Source organism: Osmia lignaria, chromosome 8 (assembly GCF_051020975.1).
Source record: "Osmia lignaria lignaria isolate PbOS001 chromosome 8, iyOsmLign1, whole genome shotgun sequence".
NCBI classification, from domain to species: Eukaryota; Metazoa; Arthropoda; class Insecta; order Hymenoptera; family Megachilidae; genus Osmia; species Osmia lignaria.
This window is the reverse complement of record NC_135039.1, coordinates 9,121,268-9,138,044: the sequence shown is the minus strand read 5'-3', so window position 1 is coordinate 9,138,044 and position 16,777 is coordinate 9,121,268. Positions and strand designations below refer to the sequence as shown.

Below are 16,777 nucleotides of genomic sequence, written 5' to 3'. Positions count from 1 at the left end.
TTCTCAAACAAAAGCATTCCATGTTACTAACATGGACCGTGTAAATTCTACCTAAAGCATCTCCAGATTTAACACCAGGCCAATTCTGAATAGGAGTTCCTTGAACTCGGCGTTTCCAATCTTTTCTTGTTGCGTTCCAGGTGTAATATCTCGGTACCTCAGCATACAGAAGAGTCTTTGCAAAATCATCTCTTATGCAAAGTTCAAAAAAAGCAGTGAGTGTGGTTTTTGGCAGAGCAGATACTCGTTCGCGGAAATTATTTTCAGTAAAATAGACCTGTTCACCATTCTCTAAGTGTACATTGAGGTGTGTAACGGCGGGATGCCTTTCGTGTAACGGAAACCCTAACAGCCGCCACACGGCTTCGTTGCTACTGACATAACGACCAGACTGATATGTTTGAACTTCATCTACAGGATTTGCGAGCTCTGTGTTTCTGAAATTGAAAATAGCTTGATCGCTACCTTTATTAATATATTTGCAGATATATTTTATTGCACGCACTGAACTGCAAGCCTCTACATTGATGTGAGCATTAAACATTTTTGATAAAATAGGCAAATAAGGGACCACCCAACTATTATCAACCGTAACGTAACTGCCATTTCGGAGTTTCACAGATGCTGTGAGACCTCCGTCTGCTGGCGCTCTTCTACGATACAGCGAGTATCCATTTTCATTGTGGACTGTCTCTTTCAGTAGCTTACGTGGAAATTTTTTAGTGCATTTTCCATCTTTCATGCAAGGGCACCGGGAATGTTCAGGTCCGCATGGTCCATGAATCATATTTTTAACAATAATATCATATGGTGCCTTGTCACTGCTTTATTTGATCGGGTCTCAACTTGTCTTTAAACCATAACCGAATGTGGACATGTGGTAAACCACGCTTCTGCTACTCTATGGAATACATGAAGCACAGCACTTCCCCAAATATTTTGCCTTTGGTAATAACAGTCATTAGTTTTTTAACTTTCAATCTAAAAACTTACAACTATATCATGCCTATCAATCGCGCTTTGTCCCGGCATCAATTCAACATGCATATTACATTATATCTCATGTAGATATAGCAATAATGACATTGTTATTAAATGTATATTACATATCTGATGTAGATATAGCAATAATGACATTTTTATTAAATGTGTATTACATATCTGATGTTGATACAGTAACAATTATATTGTTATTAAATGTATATTACATATGTGATGTAGAAATAGCAATACTGACATTGATATTAAATGTATATTACACATGCGATATAGCTATAGTAACAATTATATTGATATTAAATATATATTACATTATATCTCATGTAGATATAGTCATAATGACTTTGTTATTAAATGTATATTACACATCTGTTGTAGATATAGTAACAATTATATTCATATTAAATGTATATTACATTATATGTCATGTAGATATAATAATAATGACATTGTTAGTAAATGTATATTACACATTTGATATAGTTATAGTAACAGTTATATTGATATTAAATATATACTACATTATATCTGATGTAGATATAGTGATGATGACAGTGTTATTAAATGTATATTACATTACATGTCGTGTAGATATAGTACTAATAACATTGTTATTAAGTGTATATTACATATCTGAAGTAGATATAGCAATAATGACATTGTTATTAAATGTAGATATAGTAACAATTATATAGTGTTAAGACTTCTGTCACGCTGTTGCCACATCTGTTACAATTGCAACAGGCTCGAGCCGATTTTGATTCCTGCCAGACATAGAAAAGAATAGGGCGCTCGAGAGAGAAAGAGGTTCGAGAATGAAACAATACATGTACTAATGTGTGCAACCATCAAACTTTTTTATTCATATTTATAATCATGTTTTTTCATCAATTAAATTACAGATAGAATACTTGAAATAGTATGCCAGAAAAATAATTTATAAAACTTGCACCATATGCAGTGAAAACTCGATAAATGTACATAACTATTGCCGGTCCACTCCGCAACTGTTATGGAATAGGAGAATCATTTTTCAAATTTGATTGCCTCGTCAGTAAACACTGATTAGAAAGAGTCAGTAGCTAAAGACGAAAGAGGGTCTGAAACCGGGATTTATTACCTTCATTTAAATGTCCCGTGTCAATGTGACCATACTAATGCATAGAATAAAGTTTTTTATTTTGTAGTTTTTGTTAATAAAAATTTCGCTATTACGTGGAGAAGATTTCTCTGATTAAAATGAAGCTAAACATAATATTAGCATAATATTGGGTTAAATGTTGTGCTTGGGAGTCTTTCTCTCTTTGTTTATCTTTCTTGCGCTATTCTTTTCTATGTTCGAAAACATCAAAGAAGGACGGATTCGTGGTGCTGGTAGGGGTAGAATGAATGAAATAATACACATAACGTAAGTACGCGACCATAAGACTTATAGGAATGAAAACTACCTGACATAATAATTTCAAGAACGGAATAAGAAATAAAGACATGAATAATGAATTTTAATATAATTCTGTCACACTTAGACTGGGACACCCTTGTATATGCAGGTACAATTATATTAAAATTCATTATTATATTTCAAATGAAAAAGATTTCAATAACACGTGGCTGGAGTGGCTGTCATGGTCATCGACGGTGTAGACGGCGCGGAGAAAGAAAAGGCATTGTTTATATTTATTGATTATATTTCAATCGATAATTATTATAGATCAATTTACATGTCTTTATTTGGGTGTGTTTCCGAATGGCCCTGTTAGAATTAAGAACTCGGGTTCGGCATTTAACCTAAATTGACTACCAGAAACCGATTAAAATTGGTTTCAGAGCTGGATGTCTTACCGTTTTTGAGATATCGTGGTAAGAAGTTTCGTAAAATTCTTGGACTAAGTATGCGCTATTCGATACTGACCATGCGCGATTCACTACTGCGCATTCGGGGAACGTTAGGCGCATGCGTATTGAGGCTAATAAAACCATATAGACGATTCTCGCGCATTTTCTGATCATTACACTTCAAACTTTGAAGTGAATTTCAAAGCTTCAATTATTTTTCCGTAATTTCTTAAATTTTTTTTATAACTCCCTTGTAGGTTTATTAATACAGTAAAACCTGGATAAATGCAACGAAAGAATGCTTGGATAAGTGCAACATCGCTATCCCCTCCACTTGGGGGGATCCCCCTAGACGAACCCAGCCGCTTGACGAGAAAACCGTGTAATATGATCCGACCGTAATATCGGTGTGACTAATACTAATTGAACGATAAAACTTTTTTATTTTTAACTTTTTCTTAATGAAACTTTTACTAACGCATTTGTGCGATTTTTCTGATTAAAATGACACCAAACATGATATAGTTTGAATTATATTTATAAACAATAGTAATAGAAAAAACAACATAGAATTGACACCACGACTGAATATAAATGATGTCGGCTGAATACAAAAGATGTGTACGGATACAGAATCGGCATGTCGGCTGAATACAAAACATGCGTACGGACGCAGAATCGACACCTCGCTTGGATAAATGTAACATTAAATGCCCAGAATTGACACCTCGCTTGGATAAATGCAACATTAAATGCCCAGAATCGACACCTCGCTTGGATAAATGCAACATTAAATGCCTAGAATCGACACCTCGCTTGGATAAATGCAACATTAAATGCCTAGAATCGACACCTTGCCAGGATAAATGAAACCTTTGAAACCAGAGCCGACACCGTGACTGATTTTGATTTCGATCTCTGTTGCTTTTCGCCAACTTTTAACATCAATTTTAGCAAGTAATTATAATTGAAACTATATCGTGTTTGGTAACATTTTAATCAGAAAAATTTCACCATTGTGTTAGTAAAAGTTTCAATAAAAAAAAGTCAAAAATAAAAAAATTTTATAGTTGAATTAGTATTAGTCACACCGATACGTTTCGGCTCTTTCCTTTCATCATCGGACCTCTCTCTTTCCGCCACTGTCTGTCCCTTTCTACGTTCACGCTTGGCTGGTCGTCGCGTGTAACCCGAGATTCGACACCTCGCTTGGATAAATGCAACCACTGGATCCCAATCTTGGTTGCATTTATCCAGGTTTTACTGTATAGCTTTTACGTTTATTAATATAGGTAGGTTAAAAATTAATACAGGTTTATCTATATAGATTGTAGATTGGTTGTAGGTTTATTAACATAGGTTACAAAATGAACGACAATCCATTGAATGGTCAGTGGAATATGTCTCGTATTTTTCGCGAGATAATTCCAGATCGAGAAACTTTGATACATCGGTGCCAACGTGTGAGGCTTCTCCCAATTCGGCGGTTTTGTCCGAAAAAGCGGAACAAGTTCCGAACCCGTACCTACATTATAAGAATAGTGAATAGGTTAGGTTATGCTACTTTTTATGGGGTGGGGGTCCTCCCCTGCCCATATGTTCGACAATATGATGGAATAATGACGTGTTGGCATGTTAACGTTATACTATAATCTGGGTACGGCTTCGGAACTTTTACCGTTGGATCTTCCGTACCTGAATACAATGATTGGTATTCATGAGTTGATAGTTTTTCCATTTCCGGTGACACTTGAAGGGTGGTGGCTGCTGGGGAGTGGATTTAATAGCGCAATGCGCCCTTTAATAGCGCTGGTATATGTAAATGTATAATTGGGAACGATAGAGCGGGTTATGTACCCCACGAGGCTCACAAAACAATGAGGTTAGGTTAGGTTCCGTGTATGCGCAGTATCGAATAGCATATGTTCAGTATTGAATAGCACATGCGCACTAATGAATTGCGCATGGTCAGTATCGAATAGCGTATACGTAGTCCCGGAATTTTACAAAACTTCTTACTACGATATTTCAAAAACGGTAAGACATCCAGCTCTAAAAACAATTTTAATCGGTTTCTGGTAGTCAATTTAGGTTATATGCCAAACCCGAGTTCCCAATTCTAACGGGGCCATTCGGAAACTTATCCCTTTATTTTTCATTCCTTTCCTGAAATTATTAATGTCATATAGTTTTTATTCCTATAAGTCTTATAGTCGCGTACGTTATGTGTATTACAGAGTCAGAGTGACTATATTTACGGCGATCGGCCCTACGTTGTTTCATTCATGATACTCCTTCTCTTTCTCTCGCGCTGTCTTTTTCTATGTCCGCCAGGAATCAAAATCTCGCTCTTGCTAGCTTTTGCTAGATGGTCACAGATGCGGCAGCACAGCGATAGAACTCTGAAATGATGTGATTTGGCAACTATGCCACCTCACTTTCGTTTCTTATTCTGCATAATGACGTTAGATGTCACACCGTCAAATGTCGAATTTCTCAATTGTGTTTTCACGATTGCCCGATTCTTTCCAATGGCGCTTACATCGATTCGGAGGAGGCCTCGAAGGAGTCTGTGCCCTTTACGCTAGCGCTTTCGAACATAGAGTGTTAAATCATCGATCTCGCATCGACCTCCTTCGATCGATCCTAGGTAGGGATCGATGCGCACGCATCTTGGGCGAGTGAGAATCGTCGTCGTTTAAGGGGTATACCCCTACTGACCCGACTGTATATATGTATGTAACATAATATATGGTTACAACTCGCTGGTCATTCACACTAGAGGTCTTGTTTTACACTTACTTCGCGTTTCGGACGGTACACTAGACTCGCGGCGCGTGGCTACGACTCGACCTTGGAGATACAAGCGGTTGGTGGTGGTCCTGCACAGCACACGGGTGCACTTCTGGACTTGGTCCAATTATGGGTCTGTTATCTCAGACCACGGCGATACACTCGTGTTGAACCGTCGGCCGAGTACGTCGTCGATGATCTTCCTGGTTTCGAGTAGCCTTACACGCGGGTCTACTGCGGGTCATGAACGGACAGAACTTCGGTTTCTGCTATACGCTATCACGGAACTGGCGTACTTGCGTTGCGCCGATAACTTATACTCCCAAAAGGGGATTAGGTCACGCTCCTTGCTTGCTCCTTTCGCCATCGCATTCCGCGAGTTCCCCGATTTCGTATCGCGGGCGTCGCTAAGCGAGAAAATGCTGATGTTTCGCATATTCCAGAGAAAGACCTCCTTGGAATGGCGAAAGACGAAAATGGGTTATAACTAGGGACGTAACACTGTCGCTCTACGAGATCCGCTTGCCAGAGATCATCGTAACCCCGCACAATGACTCGTCTATGTCTAAAGTTACGTCTCGCTGGCACGTGCAACTCGTTGACCAGCTGTATCTTCTCGTCCGTGATATGATTGCTCTTCACCTTCTTCATGTTTGTAAACTAACATCATGTTTTACGAAAGTATCAATTTATAATCAACCCGGCTTCTCAAGTTCTTCGATTATAGAAACGATCTCGTTGTCATGCCCCGTATGTCCTGCGGATATCGAGGATACGAGAAGACGTAATCTGTCGACGAGCTCGTTTGGGTCATTCCAGTGCACGTTATTGTTAGCCACCATATCGAGCGGTATCAGATTACCTCCACGCCACTCGTTCTTAAGCAATTTTGCAATGATATTTGTAACGTCCCAGAATTATTACGAGTACGCTACTGCACCGACGTTCCCTTGTAAGAAGGAGTGAAATCCAACCTTAATTCCTTTCTCAAAAATATATATAGAGTGGTTTATTTGGAAAAAGTATTTATTAGTAGTATAAAAAAGTAAGTAATATAAAAATATAATAAAGAAAATAATATCATGAACATGATAATTAAGTAATCGATGTACAAAAGTTTTCGCCCTGTGTTTAAAATACAAAAAGAAAATAATAATATTAGTAGAATACAGTGGAGTACGCCCTGGATAAAAAATATAAAGAAAATAACAATCGCGTTTGAGCTAAAATGAAATACAATAAAAGAAAATCAAATTATTAGTTACAAAGAAATTCGTCCTAAATAAAAAATACAAAGAAAGATAATTAATTAATGAACGCGGCTCTAGATCCGATTATCAAAACTTTAAATCTTTGAATTTATAAAATAATCTAATAGAATTTAGATAGAATAATCAATTGTCGGTAATTGGCTCAGGATCCGTCCTGACTCTGTAGGAGGTAGCTCGATCGGCCGCAGAACGATTTCTAGGTAACTTAGCCGTAACTGATAGACCGCATCCAAGGAGCTTGAATCTCCCTGCTTCGGGTACGAAATGCGAATTGTATAAAAGGTTTTTGGAAGCGGACCCGGACGCATTGCACAACGCGGAAGCCGCGGATTTATTACCAGGAGGCAACTCCGAAGAACAGGATTCACGCGATACTCCTGCGATTACGGAGGATGCGATACCCGAAGCGGTACGTCGCGAATTAGATTTATTAAAAAGAGAAAAGGCCGTACTTGAGAGAGAATTACGTTTGGCAAATTCGGAGAATGATTCTCGCTCGAATTCCGCCTTGGACGCTAGCAACCGCCGCAATTCAAATTCAAGCGTCCCAATTAAGGCGATCGGTGACCTTCTAGGGGAGTTCGAAGGCACCGGCAACTTTGAATCGTGGAAAAAACAACTAAGTCTGCTTCGTCGAACGTACGGTTTAGACGACGATGCATGCAAAATAATAATCGGATTGAAATTAAGAGGAAAGGCACTACGATGATTTCATTCTAAACCTGATTATTTAGAAATGACCATTGTGGAGTTGTTGGAAAGCATGCGCATGATGTTCGACCACCGTCCGAGCAAACTTGCGCTATGTCGCGAATTTGAGCGACGCAAATAGCAGACTAACGAGCCATTTTCCGATTACTTCCACGACAAGACGATCTTGGCAAATCGAGTCTCCATTGACCAAGAGGAGGTCATCGTCTCTATTATCGACAGCATCCCCGACTATCGACTGCGGGATCAAGCGAGGATACAGAGTTTTACAACGAAGGCCTCCCTTCTGGAGGCGTTTGAGAAAATTTCATTGCGAGGAGAAAATCGAGAACGAGCCGATCATCATCAGGGCAGCCTTCGGAAAAGGGACCCTCCAGGACCAAGAGAACGATATCCTGCACGACCGCGCGAAGTCCCTAGGACCTCAGTGAGGTGCTTCAACTGCTTCCAAACTGGTCATCGCCCATCACGCGATAGAGGAACGTGCTTCAACTGCGGCAGCCCCGAACATCAGGTCAGAAATTGCTCAAGGAAAAGGACTTCTGCCGGAGACTCAACGAATCTTGTCCAGTCGATGAAGGGACCGTATCAGGTACCGGTAATGTATGAGGTTTCTATTGAAGGTGGCGCGTTAGAAAAGTTTGTAATCAACGCGTTAATCGACTCGGGCTCTCCGGTAAGCCTGATTAAAAATAGGTTTGTGCCTAGCACCGTTCGATCCCCCGTGTCCGAAAACGACCACAACTTTTGCGGTATGCCGATCAGGAGAAATTGCGCGCGATTTTAAACAGTTTACAAGCAGAAGGGATAATTAGACCGAGCGATTCGGAGTACGCGAGCCCGATTGTGTTGGTACGGAAAAAAACCGGTGAACTACGATTATGCGTAGACTATCGCGAGATAAATAAAATTACCGTGCGGGATAATTTCCCAACACCACTAATCGATGACCATTTGGATCGATTGAGGAACTGTCGGTTTTTCAGCAAACTTGATTTGAAGAATACATTCCACCAGGTACCCATGGCCAAATCATCAATCAAGTTTACTTCTTTCGTTACGCCATTAGGGCAATTTGAATATGTAAAGATGCCATTTGGCTTGACAAACGCTCCGCGGGGTTTCCAACGTTTTATTCTTAAAGTTTTTCGGTCATTGGTGGAACAAGGTAAAATTTTATTATATCTCGACGACATATTGATTGCGACGGAGGATCTTCAGGAACACGTCCGAATTCTGTGCGAAGTATTTTATTTAGCGAAACGATATCGCCTCAGATTCCGCTTAGACAAGTGTTATTTTCTGTATACAGAAATCAACTATTTAGGATATCTGATCGACTACGACGGTATTCGTCCTAGCGGAGAACACGTAGAGTCGATCGTAAATTATGCGATGCCTCGGAACGTAAAACAAATGCATCAATTTATCGGCCTAGCTAGTTATTTTAGAAGGTTTGTACCGAATTTTTCTCGCGTTGCGAAGCCGCTTTACGACATCGTCAAAAATAATGAATTCAAACTTGAACGCGCGGAATATGAAGCATTCGATGCCTTAAAAACTTGTCTCGCGACGCAACCTATTCTGGCTATTTATTCACCAAAATTGCACACAGAATTGCACTGTGATGCCAGTTCTAGCGGATTCGGTGCAATTTTGTTGCAAAAGCAAGTTAATGGCAAATTACAACCGGTCTCCTATTTTAGCCGCCGAACAACGCCTTCCGAGTCGAAATATCATAGCTTCGAACTTGAATGTTTAGCCGCAGTATATGCCATGAAACGATTTCATGTATACTTGAGCGGAATACCTTTCAAGATATTAACAGACTGTGACAGCTTCCGTTTGACGCTTAGCAAGCAAGCAGTAAATCCTCGTATATCGCGGTGGGCTATGTTTTTGCAAAGCTATGATTATCAGATTGAACATCGATCAGCCGAGAAAATGAGACACGTCGATGCCTTTAGTAGGTGTCACAGTGTGTTAGTTTTGGAAGGTAATACCTTCGAACAAGTACTTTCACTAAAACAGAATCAAGATGAAAAGATCCGCGAAATTCGTGATAGGCTTGAGAAAAGCGAAGATTCATATTTTGAGCTAAGAGATGGGTTAGTTTACCGTAAAATAAAAAATCGACAACTATTGTTCTACGTTCCGGAAGCCATGGAAAACAACGTGATACGGAGTTGTCACGACGACATCGGACACGTCGGAATCGACAAAGTACTTGAAAATTTATTGGTTTCCGAAGATGCGCGAGGAGATCAAATTGTATATTAATAACTGTTTGAAGTGCGTTGAGTTTTCTCCGTTGAGCGGCAAACCGGAAGGATACTTACACAATATCCCGAAAGGCGTACGCCCTTTTGACACAATACATGTACAATAATGCTCGGCTAAATTTCCCTACGTTCGGGAGTCAGCAGTGAAATTTACGCGAGCAGGGTAGCGTTTTTATTCCGAGAATTGACTCGAGCAGAACTTGACACAGTAAAAGAATAGATACGATAGGAGGAAGCGAGATAGACGTACTACGTCTAGCAGCGACGGTCGAGGCACGGCACTTCAAAGAAATGCCGCGAGTGAAAAAAGTGAACATGCAATAACGAGAATTTCACTATCAGTAATTTTCAACTTATTTTAATGAAAATTATACCATTGGATTATTGAGAACGTTCTGATTGAAATGAGTCCAAATACAACGTAAATCGGATTAATTTTGTTGGTAGTCTTCTTCTTCTTCTTCTTCCTCTTCCTCTTCCTCTTCCTCTTCCTCTCCCTCTCCCTCTCCCTCTCCCTCTCCCTCTCCCTCTCCCTCTCCCTCTCCCTCTCCCTCTCCCTCTCCCTCTCCCTCTCCCTCTCCCTCTCCCTCTCCCTCTTCCTCTTCTTCTTCTTCTTCTTCTTCTTCTTCTTCTTTTCCAGCTTCGTTTTCGTTTCCTTCATCACATGAAAACCTATTTTCTTCCGTATCGCATGACGTGATCCAATCTGCAATTTCTTCTTCGCTAATTTGAAGCATTTGAGCGATAGACGTTTCTGAATATGTGTTCACTTCTTCGTGTTCTTCATAATCGGTTTCTTCAATTACTTTATTCCCAAGTAAACGTTTCCAAGAATTGTTAATATTTTCTGCTGTCACTTCCTGCCAATATGTATCTAAAAGATTGATACAATCTCTAATATTATATTTTAATAATTCTTTAGCTAATTTATGTCGAAAGCATAATTTAAATTTCGCTATTACGCCCTGGTCCATTGGCTGCAGTATCGACGTTGTGTTTGCAGGGAGATATAAAAGTTGGAAGTCCTCATTGTCTAATGATTTGGCCGGCAAAACATGACTACTGCAATTATCAACAAGAAGAACTATTTTTCCAACTCTGTTAGTCCTTAATTGTTCTTTCTTGACTGCAGGCTTAAAGAAATTCTTGAGCCAATCTTTAAAAATGGTTCGATCTACCCATGTGTTCCGTTGTGCTTTATAGACTATCAGTAGATTGTTAGAAGATTTCAGAGCTCGCGGTTTTTTAAATTTATGTACAAATAATGGCGATAATTTATGTGATCCTGTTATATTTGCACATAAACCTACGGTGACGCGGTCTTTTTTCGTTTTGCCTCCACTGATCTGCTTAACTGTAGAAGGAGCCGAAGTCTTTCGGGGTAGACTCTTCCAGAATAACGCCGTCTCATCCATGTTATAGACGTCATTCCAATTGATATCGTTTTCTTCTAAGTATTTTGAAAACGTGGAAGTAAACTTTTCAGCTGCTTCATAATCCGCATCTCTTCTTTCACCGGCCATTTTGAGAAGGCGTATATTATGGCGTTTTTTGAAACGCCATATCCATCCCCGACTGCAAACATAATTTGACGGGCCGTCACAATTTTCATTTAATTTCGCCGCTTTATCTTGCAATATCTTATCGGTTAAAATGTTGCCCATTGTTGATTGTTGTATAAACCACAAATATAATTTATTGTCCAATTCGGACAGTGCGGGTTCCTTTATTCTTTTGCGATTTGCAGTTATGGACTGTTGCAGTTCAGCTTGTTGTCGTAACTGTACTGCATTTTTTTTTATTTGATACACTGTGCAGACAGAAATTCCAAATTCACGAGCCAAGTGTTTTGGCAGGACACCATCCACCAGTTTCTCGGTAATGTGCATACGCTGAGTTATAGTCAGTTGCTATAGTCAATTCTTTCAACGGATGACATTGTATGTAATTCGTAGGAGGAATAGTTTAACCACTAAATTAATTATTAAATTAATCACTAAATTAAACACTAAATTAACCACTTAATTAAACACTAATCACCCAATAATAATAATAATAACGTAATGTGCTAAAGTTTTTTCGACCCGAAGTATGTATGTAAAATATATCCAGGACTGCCTCGAAATAAGCAAGTGGTCTTTGCTTCGAAATAAGCAACTTGCTATCCCCTCTTCTTTGTTTGAAATCGCCCGCAAAGTGAAAGGCACGAAACTCAGTGAGAGATCCGTTTGCCGCTACCTCGGATCTCTTATTCGTTTCTACAAGTGACGTATGTTGGACGATTGTATTTACGTTATCTAATAATTTCATAAGAAATCAGGTAAAGTTAATCATAATGTAAATCATAATGGATCATGTACAGTAAATATGGTTCAAATTATATCGTGTTTGGACTCATTTTAATCGGAAGAATGTCAACTACCCATCGGTGTTACAATTATAAACGTAAGACGAAAATGACTAAAAATAAAATTTTCATTACTGCATGTTTACTTTTTTCAGTCGCGGTATCCATTTGATGTGCGTCTGTCTTCTTTCTTTTCATTGTATTCATTTTCTGTCCTTGTCTACTGAGATCAGGTTTCGCGAGCTCGCTGTGCTGAGTGATGGGAGAAGAGTGGGGCTGGGTCGTGGAAATTTAACCGAGCAGATTTCAGTGAAATTTAGCCAAGCATTACTGTAGACCACTATGGTCCTCTCGAGAAGATCCGTCGCGGAAATCGTTATATACTATCAGTTGTCGATGCGTTTACCAAGCATATTCGATTATTTGCGTGCAAAACGACGAAGTCCGACGAGGTTATTCGACACCTCGATAATTATTTTCAGATTTATAGCATTCCAAAAAATTTAATTTCTGATCGAGGTACTTCGTTTACTTCGAATGCTTTCAAAGACTTTGTAGAAAACCGAGCGTCAAATCACGTCCTGGTCGCCGTAGGTACTCCCCGAGCAAACGGCCAAGTGGAACGGTTTAACCGGGTGTTAACGCCGATGTTGGCAAAATTATCTGAACGTCCAGATAAATGGGATGACGCGATCTCATCCGTTGAATTTGCGTTGAACAATACCGTGTGTCGCTCCACAGGTGAAACACCATCCCGTTTATTGTTTGGTATTGATCAAAAGGGTCAGGTTAATGATAAGGTGAGACAAATATTAGAGGATTACCCAACGTCGGAACGCGATTTAGAAGGACGTCGCGAACGCGCGGCTGATTGTATTTCGAAGCGACAAAACGAAAACGAACGATATTATAATCGCCGACGCAAAGATGCTACCCGTTACAAAGTTGGCGATTACGTAATGATTCGGAATGTTGACACGACACCAAGCGTAAATAAAAAGTTAGTGCCTAAATTTAAAGGCCCTTATGAAATAAAAGAGGTATTGGACCATGACCGCTACGTGGTCAGCGATGTCAAAGGATATCAGTTAACTCAAATGCCGTTTCGAAGCGTGGTCGGTCCCGATCAGATGAAGTTTTGGATTCGACAATATTAATTTACATAGATGTATTATTTTTCCATTATTATATTATGTTATTTCTATTCTTATGTTATTCTCTGTATTTTCTTGCGCTTCGTAGCTATAAGTTATTTTTATTTACGTCGACTATATTCGATAACATTGCAATGTTTGGACAACGATTTTGTACATCATATGTAACCTCCGAGCGACTTATTTCTTTTATTGTAGACGGAGACAGAAAAGAATTTGACCAAAGACGGTCAACGGTCAGGTTGGCCGAACTGTAGGTAAATTAGTCTACTGTCGCGGTGTCTCCCCCCTCTCTTTTCCCTCTCGCAGGTGCCCCCCTCCCGGCCGCAAGCGAGGACGAGAGATTTAGGGAATAGATCAGACGGTTATAGATCATCGACGATCATACACTCATTAGTTGACGAGTGAAGAGAGATGATATAATTAAAATAAAGGAACTCTCCAAATCCTTCGCGAAAGTGAATCGTTTAATAATTATAACCGCACCCCATCTGCCTTCCTAGAAAGAACTGTTTTACCTGACAAAAATAAAGTTAATTACCTACACAGACTTTCTAAATTCCAGAATTTAAAAACTTCAAAACACAAAAATTCCAGATCCTAAAAAAATTTATGTCAATGATAGACATCTTTGCTGAAATTAACTAGTTATTGCACACATTTACTGTAATTTTTATATTTTTACGGTGATATATATTACCTTATTTCTTAAACATATTACAGGAAGACGATAAAACGGGGAATTAATATTCTGCCAATCCTCTTTTAAAACATCTTTTCCATGATGCTGAGATTTTTAGATTATAATATTAAATCGATTTTTAATTTTATTATAAAATGAAATAATTATTCGTCCAAATAATAATCTAAATTATAGTCAGAAGAAAAAGTATCAACAGCGCATGTTCAGCGACCGTTAAACGTGCTTGTCCTTCGCTAATCGCACGTGCGCGTGCGAAAACTCGCACACAATCGAAGATACGACTTGACGATGGCAATAAGTTCAACGCGGGAATCGCCCCCCAAAAGTCCGCTTGCGTTGTTCAAAATCAAAAGTTTCCACCACCACCGTTGCGTCGCGTCGCTGAGCTGAACTCCCTCCATCACACACGGGCCCTTCGTCGTTCGTCGCCATTACAGAATCATTCCGAATAGAACGGTCGACGCGTGCAGACGTATTAGTATATTATATTGACTCGTGTGTCGCTTTGACTAGAAAAATTAACTTACGGTAACTTGTGTGTAAACGTGCGTTTCGCAGATTAACCTCTAGCTAGTTATTCAGTGTTACTAACTAACTTTTTGTAATTATACTTTGAAATTGTATTAATTTCGGTTGCCGGTTTTTTTCTGCAGTTGCTTGTGCGCGTATCGAGACAAGTTCTGAAGTTGCGAATTCGGTGCCCGTTTTTCGCGAAGAAGGCTTCATTGAAGAATCATCGTTTTTGGTCGACGTTTCTTTATGTGGAAACGAAAACTGCAAACAGATCGAACCTCGAGAACGTTACTGCCCTCAACCAGCAGACCATGGGCATCTTCGAATTCTGGTAAGTGATACAGTTTCTATTTTTTTTTACATTGTATCTTTGCATGAAAATTTTCATTCTGCGTTTAATGATTGGCGTCGAAAGAAGCGAATCAAGTGAAGGGGGCATTTTCCACGATACATAGAAAATAAGCCAATTTCAAGTTCCTTTTTCTCAGAATTTACCTTAGGCATCAACTTCAAATTACTAGAGCATCTAGTATATCATACTAAATGCGTACTTCAGCTACAGGGAGTATTGAAATACGGAATAGAAAAATTATACAAGCGTATAAATGTGTGGATTTTTTTGTACTCTTACCTTCGACATAAAAGATGCCGCTAGTTTTATTGTAAGCCGACTTTCAGAAAAATCTTTTCCTGAAATACGTGTTACCCTTAGTAGTAAAAACCCATAAAAGTGTAACTAGATCGGTCGAATGATTACTGAGAAAAAGGAACACGAGTGCAGGAAAACGTGTGATTTTAACCCCTGTGAATTTAGCACCACAAGTGTAAAAAACGCTGGTTTTTTCAACAGTTCTTGTTGCACCCCAAAGAGTTCTATAGTTCTTTGTTATTTTCGAAAATAGTTCCATTTGTTTAACAGAAATAATGCAAATTAAATATTTGGGTGCTAACTTCACCTTTCTTTTTACAAAATTCCGCTATGACACTGCTTTTCTTACAGTTATCGCCATAATTGATCAGTGCACTCAAGAGAACTCCTTGGGGTGCTACAAGAACTGTTGAAACAATTAAAATTTTTTTCAACATTTTTTTTTCAAAATTCGAAAAATGGAAAATATTTTTTTTTACCTTGCAGTTCTGGTAGCACCCTGGCGAGTTCTAACGGAATGTCCAATGACAAAAATGCGTGGGATTCGCCAGAAAATAGTTACGGTCCAGATAAAATTTTAGATTTGGAAGGATGGGAACTAGTTCTCATTTGGCCGGCGTAACGGCCAAACTGGCTACCAATCATGTATTATTTTTTTCTTTTAACCGAACAACTTGTCTTAAATGTGAAATGTGATCTGGCTCAGAAGCTCATGGATTTTGGAGATCCAATTCCACCTATACTTTACGATGATGCTGTTCTACGGAAAGCTAAAGCGAAACTATAGTAGTCATATAAATTAACGGGGTATCTTTACTAATTAAGAGGAAGCTATAATAAATAAAGTAGAGAACTTTTTATTTTGTTTTTATTCTTTTATAATTTTTTTTGCTTTTAATATAAAATGCACGAATTACATCAGTGAAAACATTGTTTAAAACTACTGCTTATAACTACTAACATCAAAAACGTACTTAAACTTAACTTAAAATTAAATTTGTTGCGCGACGTAAAAGATGACATGCGGAGCGACTGCACAGGTGGGATCCGTTCGCACAGGTTTCTTTTGCATATCGTCATAGTTTGTGTAGGTGTTAGGAAACGCATGCACAAATGCGTTATAGTGCCCCGTTGTGGAATAATCTGTGCTAGAATATGATACTATTCCAGCCAAACTGTAGGTACGGTCACCTAGATGGATAGTTTTAGCAATTGTTTCTAAGGTGTATTTAAGATTGCGTACGTGCAACAGTTCAGTATAGTGAGGATCTGTTAATACACTTGTGTCAAGTATGATATGCCGGCCGTACTCATATACGCAGTTCATGTCATGGCCACATTTTCCACACGTTTGGCGAGATTGAATGTTGTCATTTATGGCTTCCTGCACTTCCCTGAGACCACTTTTTATTAAGATGTCAATGTTTATGTGTAAAGTAACACATCTGCGTGTCGCAGGTGCATGATGACAATTAGTGCATTTTTTTGTTATTGTGCAACTTGGCACATCACTAAACAA

At 39.0% G+C, this 16,777-nt stretch overlaps 1 protein-coding gene across 3 annotated transcripts in view; it reads left to right on the top strand.

The window, feature by feature from the left end:
- LOC143305497 (uncharacterized) overlaps positions 1-16,777 on the top strand; it is a 743,008-nt gene that overhangs the window by 475,234 nt on the left and 250,997 nt on the right. For 2 of the 3 annotated variants that reach the window (XM_076689415.1, XM_076689416.1), the window contains exon 4: positions 14,750-14,997. In XM_076689415.1, coding sequence (XP_076545530.1) covers positions 14,750-14,780 — 31 coding nt within the window. In that variant the 3' untranslated portion in view covers positions 14,781-14,997. Of the gene's footprint in view, positions 1-14,749; positions 14,998-16,777 lie in introns of those variants that run through there. The other variant, XM_076689414.1, reaches the window with a different exon arrangement.